This window comes from Elephas maximus, chromosome 1, assembly GCF_024166365.1.
Source record: "Elephas maximus indicus isolate mEleMax1 chromosome 1, mEleMax1 primary haplotype, whole genome shotgun sequence".
NCBI classification, from domain to species: domain Eukaryota; kingdom Metazoa; phylum Chordata; class Mammalia; order Proboscidea; family Elephantidae; genus Elephas; species Elephas maximus.
In genome coordinates, this window is record NC_064819.1 from 71,088,146 (window position 1) to 71,114,959 (window position 26,814).

Below are 26,814 nucleotides of genomic sequence, written 5' to 3' on the forward strand. Positions count from 1 at the left end.
GTCGCTTTGTGATCTGCTCAACTAATTTCAATTTTCACCTGATCAAAAGCAAGCTTGTTTCACATATATCATTTTTTTTTCTACTGTAGCTACGCAAGGTGCCTTGTATTGGGCCAAATCAAATGTCCAACAAATTTAGTGGACATTCCTAAATAAGTCAATGATCTACCAGTTTTAGAGGTGGACAAAGTCAAAGGTTCAAATGTCTCTGTTGGGGCTGGAAAAACCAAAAGTCATTTATTTACTCTAGTTTTATTTTTTTCCCCCACATTAAATTGTGATTTTATTTGCATTTGGTCTTGTCTTTTTTTTTAATTCTGCTTTAAGTGAAAGTTTACAAATCAAGTCAGTCTCTCATACAAAAATTTATATACACCTTGCTATGTACTCCTAGTTGCTCTCCCCCTAATGAGACAGCACACTCCTCCTTTCCACCCTGTATTCCCCATGTCCATTCAGCCAACTCCTGTCTCCCTCTGCCTTCTTATCACCCCTCCAGACAGGAGCTGCCCACATAGTCTCATGTGTCTACTTGAGCCAAGAAGCTCACTCCTCACCAGTATCATTTCCTGTCTTATAGTCCAGTCCAATCCCTGTCTGAAGAGTTGGCTTTGGGAATGGTTCCAGTCTTGAGCTAACAGAAGGTCTGGGGGCCATATTTATTCTAGTTCTTATGGCCACAAAAAGAACAAATGGAAAAACCTGTATACCAGTGTTCATTGCAGCACTATTCACAATAGCCCAAAGGTGGAAACAACCTAAATGTCCGTTGACAGGTGAATGGATAAACAAAATGTAGTAGAGCCATATAATGGAATGCCCCTCGGTTATAAACAGAAATGACGTTTTGATGCATGCTACAACATGGATGAGCCTTGAAAACACACTGAGTGAAATAAGTCAGTTACAAAAGGACAAATATTATATAATTCCACTTGTATGAAGTAGGCTTAATGGTGGTTACCAGGCATGAGAGGGAGGGGGAAAGAAGGCGTTATTGCTTAGGGGACACTGAGTTTCCGTTAATGGCGGTGGAATAATTTGGAGAAGGATAGTGGTAGTGGTTGCCCAACATGATGAACATAGTCACTGAATTATACACGTAAAAACTGTCGAATTGGAATGTTTTGTTATATTTTTACCAGAATAATTTTTTTAGAAATATTTTTAATTGTGCTCTAGATGAAGGTTTGCAGAACAAATTAGTTTCTCATTAAGCAATTAATACACATATTATTCGGTGACATTGTTTGCCAACCCCACCATGTGTCAACACTCTCCCGTTCTCAACCTTGGGTTCCCATCACCAGCTTTCCTGTCCCCTCCTGCCTTCTTGTCTTGCCCGTGGGCTGGTGTACACATTTAGTCTCGTTTTTTTTTTATTCACCTGTCTAATCTTTGGCTGAAGGGTGAATCCCAGGAATGACTTCATAACTGAGTTATGAGGGTGTCCAGGGGCCATATTCTCAGGGTTCCTCCAGTCTCTGTCAGGCCAGTAAGTCTGATCATTTTTTTGTGAGTTAAAATTTTGTTCTTTATTTTTCCATTGTGCTCCCTGTCAGAGCAGTCAGTGGTAATTTTTTTTTTAATGGTAGAACAGATGAAAATGAGAAGAGCAGTTTCTAAATGGTGTGGCTTCTGGTGGCAGGGGACATACCAGTGGATAAGCTCATCCTGTCTTTACTGCTAAGGCTGGATGCTGGGCACTAATGGACCACAGGGAACAACCTCTGGAGGGCTGCTGCCCAACAGGGTTGTTCTTCTGGACTTTTCAGGAAAAAGCCTAAGAAGAGCCATTATTCACCAGTGAATGGCCTGTAAAGACAGCATTCACTTCCCATTCCCCAGTGTTAGAGCTGAATGCATTATTGGCCCAGAAAGGCAGGGCTCTCAGTAAAGTGTTCCAAGGAAATGCAATGTGGTTGGGATTTAAGAATTGTGGTCTAAAAAAGATATTCCACCAAAACCTCCAAAAAACAGTCACTTTTATATAGTCGGGCTCAGTTTTGGTTGATTTCTTAAAATCAGAGGAGTTCCTAACATTCTCTTTATAAAATTATCATGGTGTACTAGGGTCGCTATGAGTCGGAATCGACTCAAGGGCACTGGGTTGTTTTTTTTTTACTAGGCTTTTACTACATGAAGTTACAATATTCAAATGACTACAATAGCGACCTATACCTCTTGCCGTCAAGCTGATTCTGACTCCCAGCAACCCTGTAGGACAGAGTAGAACTGCCCCATAGGGTTTCCAAGGAGCACCTGGTGGATCTGAACTGCTGTCCTTTTGGTTAGCAGCCATAGCTCTTAACCACTAGGCCACCAGGGTACCATGGAAATCTACTCACGTCCTTCTAAGGTCATCAGATTCCAACAAATCTGTAACAAGGCATCTCCAAAAGTATTTGAAACTTTACAAATATTCTATAAAATAATACTTTATTGTTATGATTGTTCAGTAAAGTGAAAGCTCCTTATGTATAAACACATTTTGACTAATATTAAGGGTGGCACAGTGGTTAAGAGCTCGGCTGCTAACCAAAAGGTCAGTAGTTTGAATCTACCAGCCACTCCTTGAAAACCCTACGGGGCAGTTCTGCTCTGTCCTATAGGGTCTCTATAAATCGGAATCAACTCGACGGCTTTGGGTAGCAGTAGTTTTATCTTTATGCTAGCGTCAATCACTAAATTAATTTTTTGCTGGTGATACATTGATTGGAAAATAAAATATTTGTTGAATGATTGGATGAAACTAAAACATATGAAAGCATGCACAAATAAGATAAATTTACACCTACCACCCAAGCCTCGCATAGGGAAATGACAGGAAGTAAGATGCTGAGGGGCTAGAGATATGCTTAAGTGGATGCTCTGAGCCTCCTGTCAATACTGCCCGTACATTACTTTCCAAAGTCTGGTACACAAATGTAAAGGAATTCTGAAATAAAAGAATCATTATAGTGGGTAAAACATATCATATCATCAATAAAGCTACTGTTTCCTGTCAAAAGCATGGGGTTTCTGTGAAAGAAACAAGTTATTACAAGTGCTAAAAAATAAAACAGTGATTCCTATCAACAAGTCAAGTCATTTAAAACCAGAACCAAACCAGTTGCCATCAAGTCAATTCTGACTCCAGGTGCCCCATGTGTGTCACAGTAGAAACATGCTCCACAGGGTTTTCAGAAGCAGATCACCAGGGCTTTCTTCCGAGGCACCTTTTGGTGGGTCTGCACTGCCAACCTTTTGGTTAATAGCCAAGTGCTGCACCGTCTGTGCCACCCAGGGACTTCAAGATCACAGAGGACAGGCAATTAAGAAAATGAAATCACTACCACCAATACATGCTGAGGGATGGTATAGTCATAGCTCAAGAAGATGGGCTGGCATGGAAGGAAAGAGTTAGCTGGGACTTAAGTCAAACCAACTAAGTCAGGATGGTCTGTAATGATTTGCAGAACCTAACCGAATAAAATAATTGTTGTTGCTGTCGAATGCATTCTGACTCACAGCAAACCTGTGAGTAGAACTGCCCCACAGGGTTTCCTAGGCTGCAATCTTTGCAGATAAAGAGCGGAGCGGCTGGTGGGTTTGCACTGCCGAATGCTTAACCACTGTTGTCACCAAACCAAAAAAAAAAAAAAAAACCCACAGCCATCGAATCGATTCCAACTCATAGTGGCCCTATAGGACAGAGTAGAACTGCCCCATAGGGTTTCCAAGGAGCTCCTGGTGGATTTGAACTGCTGACATTTTGGTTAGTAGCTGTAGCACTTAACCACTATGCCACCAGGGTTTCCAGACTGTGTCACTAGGGCTCCTTAAATAATTGTTACAGACTAAAATTTTTAAAAAGCTAAGTCAGTTCAATGTAGAACTATAATTATATTTGTACATATACTTCTTTTTCCAAACGAATGGGAGAACACCAGAATGCCAAAAATACCCTCTAAACCAAACCCAGATTGAGATGCTACTGTATTTGCTTCGAGTTTCATAAAGCCAGGCAGGCATGAGAGAGTTTATGCAGAATGCTGGAAGCTGCAAGCCATAGAATTTGAGGGCAACAAGCTCCTCAGCTCAGGATGTTGATTGTTCTTAACATGGTCGCTGCAGAGTTACACACTAACGTGCCTCTGAGCAGTTTGGCCAGGCACTGTTGTTGTGTGCCTTTAATTTGATTCTAACTCATAGTGACCCTATATGACAGAGAAGAACTGCCCCACAGGGTTTCCTAGGCTGTAATCTTTATGGGAGCAGATCACCGGGTCTTTTCTCCCATGGACTGGCAGGTAGGTTTGAACCACCGGCCTTTCGGTTAGCAGCCAAGCGCTTAACTACTATGTCACCAGGGCTCCTTGGTCGGGCACTAGATGCATTTAAGTTCAAGGGACACAACTCTAAATCCACCCAAGAGTGTCATGAGACTGAACAAGACTTCCCGTGCCTGCCCCAGACTGGAGCAGAATGGGCTCAGCGTCATGGGCAGCCCTGGACAACTCAGGCTCTGGAGAAGCACAGCTTATAAGTACCCTTCCAGCAAGGACCATGCCTTCTGCTTCCCCTACGCTAATCCTTCTGGTCCCTGTGCACAGATTGCTCATCCAAATGCCTAGTTCAGGCTTGCTCATCTATCCAGGAAGCATTTAATAAGCTTCTACTATGGGCCAAGCACCATGATAAATAGGCCTTGGGAATATAATGTCCCTCCCTTATGCAATTCACCTTTTTGCAAAGGAGACAGATTCAGATACAAATCCTGGCAAGACAAAATGATCTGTGCATTGATAGAGGTTCCCAGGCTCAGGACTGGCTACATAATTTGTAGAACCCAGTGCAAAATGAAAATATGGAGCCCCTTGTTCAAAAACTTACTCAGAATTTTAAGGCAGTGACAGCAGAACATTGAACCAAGCGTGGGGCCCCTTCTAAGCATGGGATCTTGGGTGACTGCCCTTGTCACACACCCAAGAAGCTGGCTCTGCCCAGGTCCTTGCCCAGCGCCCTGAAGCACCATTTACAATGTTGTCTAAACCTTCCTCCTGACATTAAGAACCTGCACAATCTAACACCTACTTACCTACCACTGCCCCCCGCCCCTATTGTTCCTTGTATCCCTTGTCCTGTGTTTCAGGCAAACAAGACTACTCATAGATTTCCAAACATCCTGAAACTTTCCTAACATAGTATCAAAAAAGTCTGGCTGATGAAATACTAGCTCCAGGCCTAATGCAAATGCCACCTCCTCCATGAAGCCTTCTCTGATAGCCTCTCAAGGGAAGAATTAGCACCCTTTTATCTAACTGGCTCCCCACCCCTCCCTGGTATTTGTTGCATTCTACCCGCATAATGGTTATTTTTCTATTTATCTTCACTATTAGACTGAGATTTTCTAAAGGCCGGAGTCTATTTCCCTTTCATTTTATATCCCTCCCGTAGAGTTGTTGTTGTTAGCTGCTGTCGAGTTGACCCTTGACCCATGCACCATGGGATCCACAGGGCTTTCATTGGCTGGTTTTTGGAAATGGACTGCCAGGCCTTTCTTCCTAGTCTATCTTAGTCTGGAAAAAGCCCCACTGAAACCTGTTCAGCATTATAGCAACACTGAAGCCACCAGTGACAGATGAGTGGTAGCTTCGCTTGAGGAACACTGGCCAGTAATCAAACCCAGGTCTCCCACATGGTGGGCAAGAATTCTACCACTGAACCACCAGCGCCGTCCCCAGTAAAGTATCTTATGCCTAAAACATGATCTTATGAATGGATTCCATAGCCAATGGTGTCCCTCGGGATGGGGCTCTGCACAGTGAACACACAATATTGCTGACACATCTTGGACTAAGGCCAAAGCAAGACTGGCCCAGATGCCCTGAGCTACCCTGGGCTCCACTGGACTTGCTCAAGACCACTGAGGTCCAGACTCATGTCTCAGGTCGTCTCTGAATAAACCCAATTTGGAGGCCAATGGTATTCACCAGCCTGGCGCATGCCCAGGTGACTTTCAATGGATGATTAAATACCCAGTGACTCTACAGAAGAAGGTATTCCAAGAAGTAGCATTTTCCTCTTTCTCCATTAATACCAGAAAATTCTTACTGAGGTCCAGGTATCCATACTAAAGAACACTCCTCTTTCTGTATAATTTATGTTTCTTTCAATGTCTTCCGTTGGGGATGCAGTCAGATTTCTATGAAAAGCACTTTTCTGCACTTTGAAGCTGTTGAAAAGAGAGAGGAATAAAAAGGTTAAGGTTGAGGAAACAACCAACCCCCTGAATATCTGAGTTGAAGAATAAAAACAAATTTAGCACAAGTTAAGAGACCCTAACATTTTAACATCGATCATTGAAGGAACACTGTGGCAAAATGCAAAATGTTATAAAAAAAAAAACCTCCATAGGAGATTCCACAAAGTCTCTTAATATAAAACATATTTCTAAGGTTTAAAAGCCTATCCTTATATTAAAAAAAAAAAAACCTATTTTATATAGTCTCAGAGCTATAAACTGTAATGAAAGTAAAACATTTGACTTCCTCTTCCATTAGTAAAAAAATTAGAGAAATTTCAATAATTCACATAAAACGTCAAGAAACTGGTTTGTAGGTGGTTGGAAAACTAGTATATGCAGGGTTACTGATTTATCTTTAAAGATATGATAGAATTAATTATACAATAAAAATTCATTTTCAAATTCATGTATTTTGCCCAGCCTATAAACTAGGTGCCTAGAAGAGCTGGACAGACTTCATAAACAATCCAAGTGGAAGGCAGGCAACAGAAATGAGCTAAGGGGACCCTGTGCAAGACACCATGGATGTAGGAATTGCAAGCCAATCAAAATGTGCTCAACTGAATTTTTTAAAAATTACCTGATTCAAATAAATCAAACAATGAGGGCTTAACTGAACACTTTCTGGATATTTTCCATTCTTCTAAAGTTTGAAGCTCTCTCCCACCTTAGGACCTTTGATCACAATGCTCTTTTTTGAATACCTAATTCTTGTTTTTGTTGTTGTTATTTTTAGCTGCCATCCTGTCGGCCCCCAACACATGGTGGCCCCATGCACGATGGAACTAAATGCTGCAGGGTCCTGTGTCATCCTCCTGATTGGTTATAGATCAGACTGTGGTGACCCATAGGGTTTTCATTGGCTGATTTTTCAGGCACAGATCACCAGGCCTTTCTTCCTAGTCTGTCTTAGTCTGGAAGTTCCCCTGAAACATGTTCAGCATCATAGCAACATGCAAGCCTCTAATGGCTGACTGGTGGCTGTGCATGAGGTGTACTGGCTGAGAAATCAACCTGAGTCTCCCACACGGGAGGCAAGAATTCTACCACTGAACCACCACTGCCCCTATGTCTCTTCAAAAACCAAAACCAAACCCATTGCCGTTGAGTCGATTCCGACTCACGGAGACCCTATACAACAGAGTTGAACCGCCCCATAGGGTTTCCAAGGAGCAGCTGGTGGATTCAAACTGTCAGCCCTTTGGTTAGCAGCCACAGCTCTTAACCACTGTGCCACTGGGCTCCATCTATATGTATTATTCACCGCTAAATATCTCAGCTTAAACATCATTTCTTCAAGGAATGCTCTCCAGTGACTGGGTTAGGATACTGGGTAGTATATCCCCAGAGTGCCTGGCACTCTTCCTTCAGAGCACTTAACAATACTTATAATCACTTGTTCAGTGTTGACCCACCTTCTAGGCCATGCACTCTATGAGAGAAGCAACTCTTTCTGTCTTAGTCACAAAGATATCTCTAGCACCTAATAATAGGACTAATGATAACCTAATGATTAATAGCTATCATCATATTATTATTATACATTTCTTAATAGTAAGTATTTATAATATTAGTAAAATTATTAGATGAATGAATGAATGTTTGGTGGCTGGTACCCAACTCCAGCAGGATACCACCTCTTATAACACAAACAAGCCCTCTGGCCCTCTTCCTTAGAAATCTCCCCATCTTGTCTCATTGCTAAATGCTCCTTCAGGGTGAAATTTGGGTAAAGTTAATGGGTAACAACACCAGTGATAATAAAGAATAGCAATATCAGCTACCACTTTGTGAGCAACTTACTGTGGGCTAATTGCTTTATGTCGAATACCACACGTGATCCAGGTCATAACTCTGGGAGCATGCATTTGTGTTTTTTTCCATTTTGCAAAAGGAGGAAGCCATACCTCAGAAAAATTAAGCAACTTCACCTAAAGCCACACACTTATAAATGGCAGAGCCGGGAACGGGAACCTCTCTCTCTGTAGGTCCCAAGTTCCCAGCCTTCACAGGCACCATCTCCAGGTGGGAGGCCCTTCTGTGCACAGTTTTAGATCCGCTTACCTGTGGGTGTTGTTTCGCTGACCGCCACATGCTATGAACAAAGGGTTCTCAGGGAGACTGCAGTCACTGGGAAGAGAGTCAAATGAGTCAGGCATTTTCTATACTCTTTTCGAGCACGGATTTTACCGAGAGTCCAACCATCTCCAATAAGCTGAGTTTAGAATTGTTCATTACCTATCCATACAGGTCCCCTAAAGGACCTGGGCCCTTCCAGATGGAGGTGGTTAAGTTGACTGACGTGGTATTATTGTAATACAGCAGTCCCACACTAATCATCACTGCAGATTCGCAGCCTCCCCCTTCCTTCCCCAGCCCACCTGCTTTGCTGTTCCATACTGACACCAGACATCTTACAATTAAAGGCTGTGAAGAAACTGGTTCCCAACTGTGATGGTTAATTTTATGTGTCAATTTGGCTAGGCTGTGGTGTCCAGTTGTCTGGCCAAAGACTAGTCCAGGTGTTGCTATGTCGGTATTTACATCTGAATAACATTTATAATCAGTTGACTCTAAGAAAGGAGATTACCCTTGATAATGTGGGTGGCCTCATTCAGTCAGAGGAAGGCCTTAAGAGGAAAAACTGAGGTTTCCCCCTGGAGAAGGAATTCTGCCTCAAGTCTACAACATAGATATCCTGCCAGAGTTTCCAGCCTGCCATCTGGCCCACCAATTTTGGACTTGCCAGTCCCCAAAACTGTGAACTACTTCCTTAAAATCAATCTCTCTCTCTCTCTATATATATATTGACATCAATATCAAATACTCTCTCTTCATTTATCTGTGTCTATGTTTGTATATACCCTGTTAGTTCTGTTTCTCTGGATAACCCTGTCTAGTACACTATGCTGACTTCTGCCCAGTTATGCCTCTTTATGCCCAAATATGTCAGGCTGCTAACCAAAAGTTTGGCAGTTCGAATCTACCAGTTGCTCCCTGGAAACCCTATGCGACAGTTCTACTCTGTCCTATACGGTTGCTACGATTAGGAATCAACGGCAATGGGTTTGGTTTTTTGTTTATGTCTTAATTTCTCCATTTCACTCCTTTATCTACCAATTTAAATAATTAAATAGGTAACTAACATCCCGTTTTACAAGTGACAAGACCTTCAAGCGAAGGTAAGGGGTGAATTTTTTCAACCAGGGACTATCCCCCAGTCTCTGAACTGAGTGGATAGATATTACGTTCAAGGAGAGGAAGATTTGTATAGATGTCATTGAGGGAACCTCAGAGAAGTATGAAAGACTGGAGCCTGGGTGAGGAGGACTAGTTGCTGGGAGAGGAATTCAGAAAAGGAAGAGGGAAGAAGCTGAAGGCAAAATTTTCTATCAAAATCTTTCTTAGGTCCAGGCTAGAGCTAAGGAAAATGTTCTTCTGAATCCTCTTTTCTCCATCACCAGGATTCAGAAGGCAGCTGTCATGGATTGAATTGTGTCCCCCAAAAATATCTGTCAACTTGGCTAGGTCATGATTCCCTTGTATGATTGTCTGCCATTTTATCTTCTGATGTGATTTCCCTATGTGTAAATCCTACCACTACAGTGATTAGTGATAGTTATATTGATGAGGTCTACAAGATTGGGTAGTGTATTGAGTCAGTCTCTTTTGAGATATAAAAGAGGTGCGATCAGAGACACGTGGAGACCTCATACCACCAAGAGAGCAGTGCCAGGAGCAAAGCACATCCTTGGGACCTGAGGTTCCTGTGCTGAGACGCTCCCAGACCAAGGGAAGATGGATGCATCACAATGACCTTCCTCCAGAGCCGACAGAGAGAGAAAGCCTCCCCCTGGAGCTGACACCCTGAATTTAGACTTCTGTGAGAGAATAAACTTCTCTTTGTTAAAGCCATCCACTTGTGGTATTTCTGTTATAGCAGCACTAGATGACCAAGACAGTAGCCTTACAACATTAGCACTATATTTACAAATACTTCTTGAGTTAAATAGAGCTCTGGCCAGGAATTTAACTACTAGTATTTCACTGTTTCTTTAGGAAAATGTACTATGAGTTTCAAATAAATTACAAATAAAACTTTGGAAGATAACTTGTTAGTAAGATGGGAAATGCCTATAACATGAAAATACTTATATTTTTCTTTCTGTCATGAATTATTTGTGTTGCCTTTCTTTGGAGTCTTCTCCAAATTTCCCACAAATTTCCATAAATTCTAATGAATCTTTCTTTGTATATATGTATAAAGAAGCAATCAACTCATGGATGTTTAAACTAAAAAACCCGTTGCCATAGAGTTGATCCCAACTCATAGCAACCTTATAGGGCAGAGTAGAACTGCCCCATAGAGTTTCCAAGGAGTGCCTGGTGGCTTCAAACTGCCGACATTTTGGTTTGCAGCCGTAGCTCTTAACTGCTACACCACCAGGGCTTCCCATAGACATTTAGGCCTCGCTAAATTAGGGCAGGGATCAAGATTTGAGAAATATATTTCTACCTAAGTACTTCCTCTTAATAAAGAATAAGGTCCAGCTACACATCTTCCTCCTTTAGCTATGTGGAGAACCAAACTGAAAACCAGTGTGAGGATTGTTACACATGAGTTATATAAAACAAATAAATGCAGGTCACTCATCCTAACATGGTCATGTGTTATTAGTCCTTCCAATATAAACTTAACTTCTTTCTAATAATAATTATAATACTAGTTGCCAACATTTATTAAATGCTTACTGCATACTGAGACCTTTTATGAGTGATGGCATTTACTTCCACAGCATCCCTATGATACAGACAGAATTATTGTTGTTGCTGTTGTGTGCCATCAAGCCGATTCTGACTCCCAGCGACCCTGCAGGACAGAGTAAAACTGTCCTGTAGGGCTTCCAAGGCTGTAATCTTTACAGAAACAGACTGCCATAAAGCATCTTTGTCCCGAGGAGCAGCTGGTGGATTCTAACTGCCAACCTTTTGGTTAGCAGCTGAGCGCTTAACCATTGCACCACCAGGGCTGTCCCCATTTTACTGATGAAGAAAGTAAAACTTAGGGAGGCTTTGCAACTTGTTCCAGATAACTCAGTAGTGATAACAGGTCTCTCAAATTTCACCAAAGCCCATGTTCTCAACCACTGTGCTCGTATGCACCTAAAAACCCAAAGCCACAGAAGAAGGGTTTGGAGATTTTATTTGAGGTTTTTTCACTATTAAAAATGGCACTCCTTTTTTTAAAAAAAAAATTTATTGTGCTTTAAGTGAAAGTTTACAAATCAAGTCAGTCTCTCATACAAAAATTTATATACACCTTGCTACGTACTCCCGGAAACCCTAGTGGTGTAGCGATTAAATGCTACAGCTGCTAACCAAGAGGCTGGCAGTTCAAATCCACCAGGCACTCCTTGGAAACCCTATGGGGCAGTTCTACTCTGTCCTATAGGGTCGCTATGAGTTGGAATCGACTCGAAGGCAGTGGGTTTGGTTATGATATGTACTCCTAGTTGCTCTCCCCCTAATGAGACAGCACATTCCTTTTCTCCACCCTCTATTTTCATGTCCATTCAGCTAGCTTCTGTCCCCCTCTGCCCTCTCATCTCCCCTCCAGACAGGAGCTGCCCACATAGTCTCATGTGTCTATGTGATCCAAGAAGCTCACTCCTCACCAGTATCATAAAAATTGCATTCTTATTAGGTTGTTTATTCATGTCAAAGTATTGCTCACTGAGTCTTAAAAACAAACTTAATATCGACCAGGCTAAAGTAGAATATGTCATCAAAGGAAATTCTGCTTCTATTCATTACCATACATAATTACAGTTAACATTATTTGCATGCCAGCAAATGTCTTTAAGAGCAAAGAAACATCGCTTCCAGTGCATAATATTCTGGAGCTAGGCCTAGATAGGCCACTCCAGCTTATAAACACCCAACCCCTCTATGACCCTTTCCTGGATCCACCCCATGCACAGCTCCTGCCTATAGAACCCCCTCCTCTCTTTCCCACTGCTGTGGCTGTTGCTTAATCTTCCCACCCCGCCTTCCCTGGCATCAAATGCTACCTCAGATGCTTCCTATCCAAATCCCCATCCCTACCCCATTCGGTACAGCAGTGTGGGAGGGGCTGCATACTCAGTGATACCCTTGGAAATGGGTTCTGAGAGGAACTTCAGCTCCCTGCAAGCCTAGGGCCAGATTCTGTGAGAGGCTAAGGACCCTACTACAGCTGGAAGAGGTGCCTATCCCAGTCTACCTCCACCTAGATTCAGTCGGAGTCTCTTGAGTAACACTTGATCTGAGCATGCAGAGAAGGATAGACAGGAAGTGGAGGTTGAGCAACTGTCCTATCTGGCTAGCACTGCTAAAAAAAAAAAGGGCTTTACAAATGCATCCATTTCTGATTTGATTATGGAGTTGGGGGAAGGATGTAACTGGGCTTCCATTTGTTTCTGTCCTTCTAGTTTTAGGTGGAAACCCCTGAGCCCTGAGATGTTGGGGTGAAGAGAATCAGCACACCTCCTGTTGCTGGGCAACAAGATCATAGCAGCAGGATCCACTCCAAAGCCTGGGGAGAGCTAGTGCTCAGGCCCACAGCAGGAGTCTTCCAAGAGAAACAGACAAGACCAGCTGTGGAAACGGATTCCTTCTCATCTGAGCCATTTCTCACAGACCACAAATTCTGCAGTCTCTCTCTCTGTTTTGGATTGAATTGTGTCCCCTCAAAACACGTGTTGGAATCCTAACCCCTATACTTGTAGATGCAATCCCTTTTGGGAATAGGGTTTTCTTTGTTATGTTAATAAGGCCCTATAATGCCGGGGGTGTCCTAAACCTAATACTTCAGAGTTATAGAAAGAGCAGATTAGACACAAGCAAGCACAAAGGAAGATGGATGCCATGTGAACATCATCAATGAACCAAGGATCACAGGGACTGCAGAAGCCAAAAGAGACAAGGATCATCCCCCGCAGCCAACAAAGAGAGCCTTCCCCTAGAGCCAGTGCCCTGAACTGGGACTTCTAGCCTCCCAAACTGTAAGAAAATAAATTTCTGTTCTTTAAAGCCACCCACTTGTGGTATTTCTGTTATAGCAGCACTGCAAAACTAAGATACTCTATTCCCAAAATAGGAGAAAAGTCAGCAAATTTAACTACATGGGAGCCAGCCAGAGTTTGGAGATGACTAATTTTCTTTCTTTACCTCCTTGATTCAGTTAGGTTGGCACTTCATGAGTTGCTATTTTTTTTTTTTTCCTTTACACATTTGATTGGTTGAAAAACTAAGGAGTTATGCTGGGGAAGGAGATAGCAAGGCAGGTAGTGATTGGTATAAAACATAGATTAATACTTCACCTGGTCCCATTTTCCAACATGAAGCTTGTTAGACGGTAAATATTAGTGGACCAAAAAGCCATATCATCCAGTCCTCCAAGGAAATATTCCTGGAATTGTTCTACCAGAAACGGGGACTTTCCAGAATAAGTGGGGAAAAGCTATGGCAAAGAGAAAGAGAAATAAATCAGTACAGTGCTATTCCTGGTATCTGTATAAGTCTTTAAACCAAGAGCAGAACATTTGTTTGTTTTACCTTAGAAACAGCTAACATCTCACCATGCCTGCAACATAAACAATTTTGACTGAGTTATGGTTTCTACTGAGAAATGAAGGAAACATTGAAAAAAAAAAAGCACCATCTACACATATCTGCAACTGCCTTTGATGAAGCAAAATCCTTATATCATGTACTCTCAGAAGCCTGGAACATGGAAAACTGTGCCAGTGAAGTCATCATAAAATCAGTAGCAAATTTCCCCCTTGGTAACACTTACATTTCCAAGAACTGAAGATATGAACAGTCAACAATTACATTTTTGGTGATGACGTTTCGGCCATAGAGTTTCTTGTAAATTCCCAGTAGATCTTTGGTGGGCACATACCTGAGAAATGGGTTAGAATAAAATAAGAGTTGTATTCATTATGAAATTGAAGATAATAACAACAGTAGAAGCAGCAGCAACAGCAGCTAACAGTTATTCCATGATTATTATACGCTGGACACTCTGCAAGGGTCTTTACCATAAAAACAAATAAACAAACAAACAAAACCCATTGCCCTCGAGTCAATTTCAACTCCTAGCGAACCTATAGGACAGAGTAGAACTGCCTCATAGAGTTTCCAAGGAGCACCCAATGGATGTGAACTGCCGACCTTTTGGTTAGGCAGCTGTAGCTCTTAACCACTACGCGACCAGGGTTTCCAAGGGTCTTTACATGCACTATTTATTTAATCCTATCAGTGACCCTGGGTGGTTAGTGCTGTCATATTCCCACTTCACATAAAAAGAAACTGAAGCTCAGAAAAATTACATAATTAGCCTAATGACACAGAGCAAGCAACTGGTACTTTAATCAAATATTTATGAAGGCACATTCAAAGATAGGAAAGTAACTATAAAGTACAAACCACACCCACTGCTGATGAGTCAATTCCAACTCACAGCAACTCCCTAGGACAAAGCAGACCTGCCCCATAGGGTTTCCAAGACCGTAATCTTTATAGAAGCCGACTGCCACATCTTTCTCCCATGGAGTTGCTGGTGAGTTTGAACCGCAGATCTTTTGGTTAGCAGCCAAGTGCTTAATCACTGTACCACCAGAGCTCCATAAAAAGTACAAAAGGGGGTATTTAATTAGTGTGAATTCGAAGTTCAAAGAACAATATAAAGGATCATTTATTCTTTTGAGCTGACTTATCCTTACTTGAAAATATCAAAAACGGCTCCTCGCCCTAACACTTCAGTGTCAGAGGGCGCAGTGTTAAACAGCGAGAAGAATTCTAAGTCAGACTTTTGGCTCCCAGCTATTAGTTACTTCAGTTGGAAGAGAAGCATCATCGTAAAAATTAGGTTTATACTGAATCAATCTTTTATCTTAATTTCAAAGTCCTCAGAGGACATGAGGCAAAAATCACAACCAATAAAACCTGATCTTAATATATTTAGAAGAAATAAACTATTGAGATAGCTGGGTTTTTTGTTTGTTTGTTTGTTTGTTTAATACGAGCACCAGAATGGCCTTCCCAATAAAAATAGCTTAAGAACATTAGACAAAATAACAAAAATATTTTGTTTGAATGAATCACTAAGCTGGCAAGAAAATGAAAATTTTCCAAAGGCTAAAAACAAAGTGAAGTTGGAAATCTTGGAAGGTAAGCAAGCGGAGAAGCCAACTTCTGCTCTGAAGACATCTGCCAAACCCTGGGAACCTGAAGTTTTAGCTGTGATGTCTGCAGGGTATACAGATGGAGCATTGTCAGTTGCCATCGAGTCGACTCTGACTCTGACTCATGGGGACCCCAAGAGGGTCATTACCTAAGGATAAAAGGTGCAATTCAACAGAAAGATTTAAGATTTTGAGATTCGAATGCATCTAACGATATACCCCAAAGCTAATAGAAAACAAACCTTGATGGAACTACAAGGAAATTGAAAAAGCCACTAAAAGGGGGAGGTTTTTATAAATTTCTCTCTCAGAAATTGTTAGCTTGACCGGATAAATATGGCTCTTACCAGTGCCGTGCGAGGTAATTAAAATTAAACTCAAATTGGCTCAACACGTCTCCTCCTACAGTATGAGAAAAATATTTACATTTGGTGCGTTAGTGACAACACGTAACACGATTCTTTCAACACAAATTCTCACATTCCAGATTATTAGCTCTTCACATGGTTACATATTTCTGTTCATTGTTTTAGGTACAGTTATGGCTTTCTTTAAGAAAAAAATGATCTTTTAAAATCTTATCTAGAGAAACCTATGAGTTAAGAAAGACTCATCCACATAGCCAAAGAATTTTTTCAACTTAAGGAAAGCTAGAGCATAATGTTTCTTTTAAATAAATACCACTCACCACCTAGTTTGTATATCTAAAGGTAATTTACTACAGAAAAAAGATGGAGTTTACCAATTGAAAGCTAATGTATTGAGAGACAATAGCTAATGAATTTTAATCCAATATAAAGGTGAACCCGTTGCCATCAAGTCAATTCCAACTCATAGTGACCCTGTAGGACAGAGTAGAACCACCCCATAGGGTATCCAAGTAGAGCCTGGTGGATTTGAACTGTGGACCTTTTGGTTAGCAGGTGTAGCATTTAACCACTATGCCACCAGGGTTTCCTGATGAAGTGTTTCTAATATAAGGGTAAAGTGTTTCTAATTATGATACAAGTCAATGATAAGATGTCATTTTTGGCATTTTTTACAAAAAATGACACACATACACAACTCTTCAGAAATACATCTCTCTGGTAAATGATGTATACATGTACTCTAAACAAGCTGCAATATTAAAATAAAATAAAAGCCAGTTAGTATAGGCTAATGGCAAGATATAATAAAAACATACATATTTAAAATACAGAAGTGACTTCATTATAAGTGAAATACAAATACCACAGGAGAAAATTTGATAAATGTAAATAAACAGTACCAAAGTCACCAGCCGAATGAGCGTCAGAATAGGAGTTGTGAAAATCGATCTGAGAAAGAAAGAGAGCCATCTGGTACGTATCACAAAATGTAGCCAAAACACTTACTTCCAAATCAAATGAATGCCGGGGAGATTACAGACTAACCCCAACAACTGCTGAGAATATGCATAATGGGTGGACTCAATTTTCATGCAAACTCTTCAGTTTAAAAAAATTATATTGGCAGCTGAGTTGTATACTTAATGTCTGGTAACAGACAAAGCTATTGTAGACAATTATGTCTTATAGGATATACACAAAATCTCTACTGAGTCCAAGTTTAAGCTTCTAACAGAATGAAATTAATGTCAACAAATGACCAGAGGAGACTTCCAGGAGCTAAGTCACCAGGTTAGATCACAATTTTCAGTTTGGGGATAGTGCATTGTCATAGGTTAAAAACAAATAAAAGAAAATAAAACCAAAACCAAAAAGCCTGTAACTATTATTATTGCCACTATTATTTTGGGTGGCTATAGTCTTTTTTTTTCTCTGTCTCTCTCTCTTTTTTTTATTGTGCTTTTAGTGAAAATTTACAATTCAAGTCAGTTTCTCGTACAAAAACTTATACACACATTGTTATGTGACCTTAGTTGCTCTCCCTATAATGTGACAGCACACTCCTCTCCACCCTGTATTTCCCATGTCCATACAACCATCTCCTGTCCCCCTCTGCCTTCTCATCTCCCCTCAAGACAAGAGCTGTCCATATAGTCTCATGTGTCTACTTGAGCCAAGAAGCATATTCCTCACCAGTATCATTTTATGTCTTATACTCCAGTCTAATCTTTGTCTGAAGTGTTGGCTTTGGGAATGGTTTTAGTTCTGGGCTAACAGAGAGTCCGGGGGCCATGACCTCTGGGGGCCCCTCCAGTCTCAGTCAGACCATTAAGTCTGGTCTTTTTACTAGAATTTGAGTTCTACATCCCACTTTTCTCCCACTCCATCAGGGATTCTCTGTTGTGTTCCCTGTCAGGGCAGTTATTGGTGGTAGCTGGGCACCATCTAGTTCTTCCAGTCTCAGGCTGATGGAGACTCTGGTTTGTAACTATTATTTTTAAATAGTACTGACTGGCAGGTATTAATTTCTTTATTAAGACACACAGATGGTTGAAACAATTTGAAAGAAGACATTAAATTTCTCAAATATTGTTGGTGACTAGAACAGAAAATCCTCTCTCTCCCTGTTTTCAGTGAACACTGTGGATGAATTTATCCAGGTAGCAAGAAAGAATAAGAGGAACGAATAAGAAAGATGGAACTCTAACCAAAACCACATAGGACAAGAAGACTTGTTTTCATATGACATCGGAATAACCTAAAGTTTTTATTTCCTTTAGAAGGATCAGAGTGATACTGAGCATAACAGTATCATTCCCATAAAGTCATTAGCCAAAAAGATATGTACTTACAGCTCCCATTGTCTTAAGGAACCCTTGTTCAATACCCAGGCTATGCCAGCTGACATCTGCCACCATGTGAGAGGCGATTCCAAACAAGAAAGCTACCAGTTTCTCCGTGTCCTGCCAAAGAAGCAAATCAAAGTCATGTGTGTTTGGGTTATTTTAGAACAACAATCCTATAAAAAGTTTTAATAAATATGAATTCATTTCCATTACTGCAACTTAACAGAAAAATCAGAGGCAGGTACATTGTAGTTCCTAGATACCAAAAATCACCTAGGATTTTTTGAAATGTTTTCCCATGCTTTGGAAGTGCTTTCAGATTAATTACTACTACTGGGAGCAAAATGATCACATGGCAGAACCCTCGAATTTTTTTTTTTAATCTATCATATACATATGATAAAGTCCTGATGGCACAGTAGTGAATAGATTGGCTGTTAAGCAAAAGGCCAGCAGTTCAAATCTACCAGGCACTCCTTGGGTACCCTATGGGGCAGGTTTACTCTGTCCGATAGGATCGTTAAGAGTCGGAATCGACTCGACAGCAGTGGGTTTGGTTTTTTTTTTTTTTTTTAATAGGGTTTGTATGAATCAGAATCAACTCAGTGGCAACAGGCTTGGTTTATGGTTTACACATATGATAAAAACCGTTGCTGTCAAGACAATTCCAAATTATAGCGACCCTATAGGACAGAGTAGAACTGCCCCATAAGGTTTCCAAGAAGCAGCTGGTGGATTCAAGCTGGTCACCTTTTGGTTGGCAGCCAAGTGCTTTAACCAATGTGTCACCAAGCTCCATATATATGATAGATGTGTATATATCGATATTTCATTTTTATTATTATAAAAACATAAAGAACATATTTGCCAATTCAACATTTTTCATGAGTGCAATTCAATAAAACGAATTATATTAATCATACTGTGCAACCATCACCAATATCCATTGCCAAATTTTCCATCTCCATAAACAAAAATTCAATCCTACCTAAATAATGATTCTCCCCTTCCCCATCCCTCCTGCCCCTGGCAACCAACCACTATTAAACTCTCATCTCTATAACTTTGCCTATTCTAGGTATTTCTTATAAGTAAAATCACATAGTATTTGTCCTTTATAATTCATTCAAGTATTAACCAGCCACAGACTATGTCCCCAGTACTGTGTTTGGCACTGAAGGTACGATGGCGAAGGAGCCCTCACAGAGCCTGGGGGGATCATACAAATGGGGTTAGTACAGGTGCAAAAAAGTCCTTGTCAAGCTTGGAATGGAACTATTTTAGGACTAGAGAGTCATGCCTACCTTCTCCCAGGGAAGGGGGTAGTTCTCTCTGATGTAATGAATGCTTGCGTTAAGAAATGGAGTCCAGTGGGTGCTCTCAGCCACTTCATGGTATTTTCCTGACAAAACAATAGCAGTGCTCTTTCTTAAAAAGTTGGAGATTCTTATTAATCAGCCGTAAAGAGAAATGAAGTTCTGATACATGCTACTACATGGATGAACCTTGAAAACATTATGCTGAGTGAAGTAAGTCCATCACAAGAGGACGAATATCATACAATCCCACTCATATGAAGGATCTAGAATAGGCAAATACATAGAGACCAAAGTTCACCAGTGGCTACCAGGGGAGGGGGGGGAGGGGTCCATTGCTTTGGGGACACTGAGCTTCTGCTAAGGGTGATGAAAAAACTGGAAACAGACAAAGGAGATGGTTGAACAACACAATGAATGTAATTAATGTCACTAAATTATACATGTAAAAAATGTCAAATGTTCTGTTACATATGTTTACAATAAAAAAGGTCACCTGACAATAAAAAAAAAGTCACCTGATACAGAGATTTAAAAAAAAAAAAAAAGTGGGAGGTTCTCTATTCACTATTCTCTATTAACCAGATATTCCACCACCACTCACTACTGCCTCCGTTCTCCTCCTGCCCTCCAAGCCCTTTACTTTCTTCTGTTGGGGTTCAAATGAAGCCTCTAGAACAAAAGAGCAGATTGAAACTTTGGAATAGGCACAGTTCTGTCTGATGTCTCAGGCCCCACGGTAAGAGGAAAGGAGCCTAAACGGGTTCACAGCATCTGTATCAACTGGGCTCAGCACAGGCTAGAGGATTTTCCATTCCTGCGCCCTAAAACTAAGGAGAAGTCCCCAGATGGAGCAAACAGTTAACATGCTTGGCTGCTAACCAAAAGGCTGGTGTTCAAGTCTACCCAGAGACACCTTGGAAGAAAGCCCTAGGGATCTACTTCTGAAAAAATCAACCATTGAAAACTTTGTGGAGCACAGTTCTACTCTGTCTTGGTCATCTAGTGCTGATATAACAGAAATACCACAAGTGGATGGCTTTAACAAAGAGAAACTTATTTCTTCACAGTAAAGTAGGCTAAAAGTCCAAATTCAGGGTGTCAGCTCCAGGGGAAGGCATTCTTTCTCTGTCAGGTCTGGAGGAAGGTCCTTGTCTTCAATCTTCCCCTGGTCGAGGAGCTTCTCAGGTGCAGGGACCCTGGGTCCAAAGGACGTGCTCTGCTCCTGGCACTGCTTTCCTGGTTGTGTGAGGTCCCCAACTCTGCTTGCCTCTCTTTCCTTTCATGTCTTGAGAGATAAAAGGTGGTGCAGGCCACACCCCAGGGAAACTCCCTTTTGGATCAGGGAGGTGACCTGAGTAATCCTTTTAACCACAGGCAGAGATTATGATTTATAACACATATGAAAGTCACAAAACGGAGGACAACTACACACGGTCTAACCAAGTTGACACATATTTTGGGGGGACACAATTCAATCCATTACATACTCCTACACATATGGGGGCACCATGAGTTGGAGTTGGCTGGACAGCAACTGCAACTAGATAGAAAGCTAAGGAGACAATCTTTTTTTTTTTTTTTAATCTTCTTTGTCCATACCAGGCAGCCTCCCTAAAAGCGTAAAAAATAGAAGCAGCTACTCCAAAGGCTTTCAAGAATTTGTATTTGTAACAGTTGTTTTCAGATGGCATGGACCCCAGTGAACATTGACCCCAGCAGCATCTGAGTGGGCCAGTGGGTGCCCCATGCACCTCTTCATTCCCACAGGAGAGGAAGGAAAGACAGAAACTGGTCTCTATTCTAAACCTCCAAAGGCCAAACTCATAGGGTGCCAAATGTCAGTGGAGCAGTGGAAAGCTAAAGTCCAGAGTTCCGGTCCCTCAGTACAATTACTTATGCTGTTGCTAAAGTAAAAATTGCCCAACCAGTTTTTTAAAGCATTGGTTTTTCTGAAAGCTATTTTCAAAGAAATTAACTTGTAATTAAGAAATTTTATTTGCTCCCACATTTTTACTAGAGATAAAATTTCTAATAATTCCTATTCTTTAGAATACAACGTTGTTGTTGTTGTTGTTAGGTGCCATAGAGTTGGTTCCAACTCATAGTGACTCTATGTACAATAGAAGGAAATACCGGTCAGCACTACGCCATTCTCACAATTATTGCTATATTTGAGTCCGTTGTTGCAGCCACTGTGTCAGTCCATCTCAGTGAGGGTCTTCTACTTTTTTGCTGACCCTCTCTACTTTACCAAGCATGATGTCCTTATCCAGGGACTGATCGCTCCTGATAACATGTCCAAAATACGTGAGACGTAGTCTTGCCATCCTGGCTTCCAAAGAGCATTCTGGCTGTACTTCTTCCAAGACAGATTTGTCCGTTCTCCCGACAGTCCGTGGTATATTCAGTATTCTTCACCAACACCATAATTCAAAGGCATCAGTTCAGTAAGAATCCAGAATTATGTGAGCTATAGCTCTTTAGGAAAACCTGGTGGCATACTGGTTAAGAGCTACAGCTGCTAACCAAAAGGTCGGCAGTTCAAATCCACAAGATGCTCCTTGGAAACTGTATGGGGCAGTTCTACTCTGTCCTATAGGGTCGAAATCGACTTGACAGTAACAGGTTTGAGTGTTGTTGGGGTTTTTTTTTTGTAGCTCTTTAAGGATCCCTAGTGGCGAAGTGGTTAATACACTTAGCTGTTAACCAAAAGATGAGTGGTTCAAACTCACCAGCTGTTCCATAGGAGAAAGATGTGGCAGTCTGCTTCCATAAAGATTTACAGCCTTGGAAACCCTATGAGGGCAGTTCTACTCTGTCCTAGAGGGTTGCTATGAGTCGGAATTGACTCTGTGGCAGTGGGTTTGGGTTGGGATCTCTTTTGGCCAACTTCCACTTAACTAAATTGCTAGGTTGATCAAATAACCGATGGGAAGAAAACGAAAACTAACACCCTGGAACATGCTAGATGCTGACAGCAAGCAAGACAAATTGCAGTGTAGTTTAGCAAGAGTCAGTGAGGTCTGCTTCTAATCCTGTTTGTGCCAGTTACCTTTGTTATCGTAATCATAGAATTTAATTCAATATTAGGTAAACTGATGAAATATGAGTACAGAAACAAAGAACTATTTACTTGAAAAATAGGTATCTAAGAAAATTAAATGCTTTGGAAAGATATAATAAAAGTGAATCACTAAAAAAGGAGAGCAAAACAACAACAAAAATAAATAAATAATTTAAAACTCCTACTGTTGAATTAGATATGTATGAGACAACAGTAAAAGATTTGAAAAAATTCATAAACATCTAAGAGGAGTCTAAATTCAAATTGCTTGGAAACCCTGGTGGTGTAGTGGTTAAGAGCTACGGCTGTTAACCAAAAGGTCGGCAGTTCAAATCCACCAGGTGCTCCTTGGAAACTCTATGGGGCAGTTCCACTCTGTCCCACAGGGACAGAATCAACTCCGTGGCAATGGGTTTCGTTTTGGTTTTGTCACCATTATATATTTTATAATCCTTCCCTTCAGTTGACGTTTCTGATTTCTCACTAATCCAAGGTCACATGTTAAAACGCAATATAGAAGGAACCAAAGCTCAGCCCTTTCAATCTCTCGCAAAAGTTTTCTCCTATGCCACAGGTGGTGAATCAAGTTAGGACACTTAGAATGGTTTTCATCAAAAAAATTTAAATTTTCAGAAATTTATATGCTTAAGTAAGTTTCAGTTAAATGGAAAGAGCACTTATGTGAAATAAGTCTTTGGCCAACAATAGTGGGAAATATAATATGCTATTGTATTTTTAAAACTCATAGCCATTCCTATTAGCCAAGTAAAAGTGACATCGTTTGGTATGCAAACCTTTGTCTTACCTCCTTTGCAGAAGCTGGGGTAAAAAGCATCGGGAAACACGGTTCCAGCCTGATAGGCATCCTGGTGTTCAAGCAACAGCTGAGGAACAGGAAAATAAAGAGATGAGTGTGCAAGAGTCAACAGCCTGGGAAACGCAGGCCCAGTCAATTTCTACCTATGAGATGCTGGAACTCTGGGGGAAGGAGGGGTAGGGATGGAAGGGAGAAAAAAAGAAAGAAGGGAGGATGGGAGAAAGGGAGGGAGGGAGAGAAGGAGGGGAGAAAGGGAGGAAGGAAGGGAGGAGGGTGGGGAAAAGGGAAGGGGAAGGGGAAGGGAAAGGAAAGATAGAAAGCCATGCATAATCCCAGACAATACACTACAATATGTAACATCATTTCTTTCCTACCAAACACTGGCGGACTAATTAAGAACTGGCAAAAGTCACCTACTTGAATTTCACCTTTCATTTTCTCCATCCACCCACTATAGCCATATCTCCCCAAGGCTATTTCATTGACCAGACCTGAATTTTCTAAGATTTTTATTAATCCTCACTGAAATGAGAAAAATTCGAATGTATGTTGGTTTATAGTTGCTACCTGTGCTTTACGTATATAAGATTATGTCCTTCATACTACTGGGAAGGTTAAAAGAAAGTATCCTGTCTCTTTTAAACGGATGTGATGTCAGACGGTGGGGGCTTTCTTTTAAATAGTCTTCCTGGGTAGGCCCCTCATTCAACTCCACTTGAACCCTCTTGTGGCGTGTCTTGGAGTCCTGGCAGTGCAGTGGTCAAGAGCTGTGACTGCTAACCAAAAAGTCAGTAGTTCAAATCTACCAGCTGCTCCTTGGAAACCCTATGGGGCAGTTCTATACTGTCCTATCAGGTCACTAGAAGTCAGAATTGGCTCAACGGCAATGGGTTTTTTTTTTCTCCTTTGGTTTGTTGGTGTGCTAGCTGCAAGCTAACCAGTTGCTGTCGAGTTAATTCCAACACATGGTGACCCCAAGTGTGTCACAGTAGCACTGTGCTACTACAGTGTCTGCTTGTGGCTGATTTTTTCAGAAGTAGATTGCTAGGTCTTTCTTCTGAGGCACCCCTGGGTGGATTCGAACCTTCAACCTTTTGGTTAGTAGCTGAGTAAGTTAAACATTTGCATCACCCAGGAACAGGTGCTTGCTGGAGGCTGGAAAACCAAAGACATTTCCGAGACTGTCTCACAACTCAGGGTCTGACGTGGTCCAGATTCCACCATGCAGCCCACTTCTACCCCTTCTGTTCTTCAGTTAGCATAGAGGGTTTGGTTTTTATGCAAAAGTAATAGCAGTTGTCCCAGTGTTTGCTGGTGAGGATTTTGACTGAGGTGATGAGGTCCTGGAGCTTATAGTCAAGGTGGTAGCTTCTTAATTCCCTAACCATGTACGAAACAATTGAACCTGGAGCTAGTAAATGGCGCAGTGGCTCCTTGATTATGGCATGGGTAGCATTTCTTGGCTCGCCAGTCCCATGTATTGTTCTGGACGCTCATCCCAGAGCCTGCTCCTTCAGTCCCCATAAAAGATCTATAAGCACCAAATTCCTGGCAGTGAGCCCCTTTTTGCTGCTAGCCAGAGTGGTTTCCACTATCTACCAGCGAACTCCAATACCAAAACTAAAAACCAAACCAGTTGCTGTTAGTTCTGATTCATGGTAACCCCATGCATTTCAGAGTAGAACTGAGCTCCACAGGGCTTTCATGGCTGTGACCTTCTGGAAGAAGATTGCTAGGCCTTTCTTCCTACGTGCCTTTGAATAGGTTCGAACCACCATGAGAGGTATTAGCATGTGGATCATATATGGAGGAAACAAAAAAGCAAACCCACTGCTGTTGAGTCGATTCTGACTCATAGTGACCCTATAGGATAGAGTAGAACTGCCCCATAGGGTTTCCAAGCAGCATCTGGTGGATTCAAACTGCCAACCTTTTGGTTAGCAGCTGTAGCTCTTAACTACTACACCACCGCGGCTCCAAGAAGAAATAAAAGCACCTCCAAAAAAACTTAAAAAATAAAGAAATATAGCATCGTCTGTTTTGTTGGGGTTTTTTGTTTGTTTTATTTCTTTTGCTTCTTCTGACCAGCATTCCATTCCCCTCTTTCTAGAGAGATGAACCCATTCCAGTTTGACCAGGTGGGGTAAACGGCCAGTATATCTATGCCCCACCACAGTCTGGCTCAGAGATATATATTTGATCCAAGCTATTTGGATCAGAACCTTCCCCAAGACTTCTCAGGTAGAGCTCTGTGGAAGACACCTTCTTTCCTTTGGGGCTGCTGAGCTTTGAGGATATGAGTCCTGAGCTGTAGATGTCCTACCCACAGAGAAAGATAGAGTACTCTACCCCTGGATGATCAGCTACATGGACCAGTAAACTGCCCTTTTTTCTAAAGACAGCTTGAGTTGGACTTTTGTCACTTGAAAATAATAATTAACTCTATTGAATATTTACTTTATCAGCCCCCGTTTTAAGTACTTTATATGTACTAAAACTTGTTCAGTCTATCTCTGGTGAGATAGATAATGTTATTTAACTTGACAAAATAATCCCGAAGTAAATTTGAAAAATAAAGGCACAAAATAGGAAACTGCTGGAATAAAAAGAAGAGTATTGAGGGAGGATGTATCCTTCAGATATAAAAATGTATTTTTAAGCCAGAGAAATTAAAATACCATGATATTGGCACCAAAAGAGATAGCTAGATGAATAAATCATAACAGTGAGTACAGAAACAGGCTCAAACATACATAATAGTTTAATCTATGATTAAAAAAGAACTCGTTACCATTGAGTTGGTTCTGACTCACGGCAACCTCATGTGTTACAGAGTAGAACTGAGCTCTGTAGGGTTTTCTTGCTGTAATCTTTATGGAAGCAGATCACCAGGCAGCACTGGGTGGGTCCAAACTTTAGGTTAGTGGTGGTCATGAATTGAATTGTGTCGGCCTAAAATACCTGTCAGCTTGGCTAGGCCATGATTTCCAGTACTGTGTGATCATCCACCATTTTGTCATCTGATGTGATTTTTCTATGTGTTGTAAATCCTATCTCTATGATGTTAATGAAGTAAGATTAGTGGCAATTATATTAATGAGCCAGGCAATCTACAAGATTAGGTCATGTCTTGAGTCAATCTTTTTTGAGATATAAAAGAGAGAAGTGAGCAGAAAGACAGAAGGACCTCATACCATCAAGAAAGTAGTGCCACAAGCAGAGCGTGTTCTTTACCCAGGGTCCCTGCATTGAGAAGCTCCTAGACCAGGGGAAGATTGATGACAAGGACCTTCTTCAGAGCTAACAGAGAGGGAAAGCCTTCCCTTGGAGCTGACATCCTAAATTTGAACTTCTAGCCTACTAGACTGTGAGAATAAAC

The 26,814-nt window shown here is 41.2% G+C and overlaps 1 protein-coding gene across 3 annotated transcripts in view; it reads right to left on the reverse strand.

Annotated features, from left to right (window-relative positions):
* GPLD1 (glycosylphosphatidylinositol specific phospholipase D1) overlaps positions 1 to 26,814 on the reverse strand; it is a 59,518-nt gene that overhangs the window by 22,053 nt on the left and 10,651 nt on the right. The window contains exons 3-13 of one of the 3 annotated variants that reach the window (XM_049884854.1): positions 23,424 to 23,502; positions 19,540 to 19,637; positions 18,242 to 18,352; positions 16,790 to 16,838; positions 15,867 to 15,921; positions 14,127 to 14,234; positions 13,886 to 13,913; positions 13,651 to 13,790; positions 8,354 to 8,419; positions 6,097 to 6,217; positions 2,799 to 2,938 (exon numbers count right to left, since the gene is read on the reverse strand). In XM_049884854.1, coding sequence (XP_049740811.1) covers positions 2,799 to 2,938; positions 6,097 to 6,217; positions 8,354 to 8,419; positions 13,651 to 13,790; positions 13,886 to 13,913; positions 14,127 to 14,234; positions 15,867 to 15,921; positions 16,790 to 16,838; positions 18,242 to 18,352; positions 19,540 to 19,637; positions 23,424 to 23,502 — 995 coding nt within the window. The remainder of the gene's footprint in view (positions 1 to 2,798; positions 2,939 to 6,096; positions 6,218 to 8,353; positions 8,420 to 13,650; positions 13,791 to 13,885; positions 13,914 to 14,126; positions 14,235 to 15,866; positions 15,922 to 16,789; positions 16,839 to 18,241; positions 18,353 to 19,539; positions 19,638 to 23,423; positions 23,503 to 26,814) is intronic. The other 2 variants (XM_049884866.1, XM_049884861.1) reach the window with 2 other exon arrangements.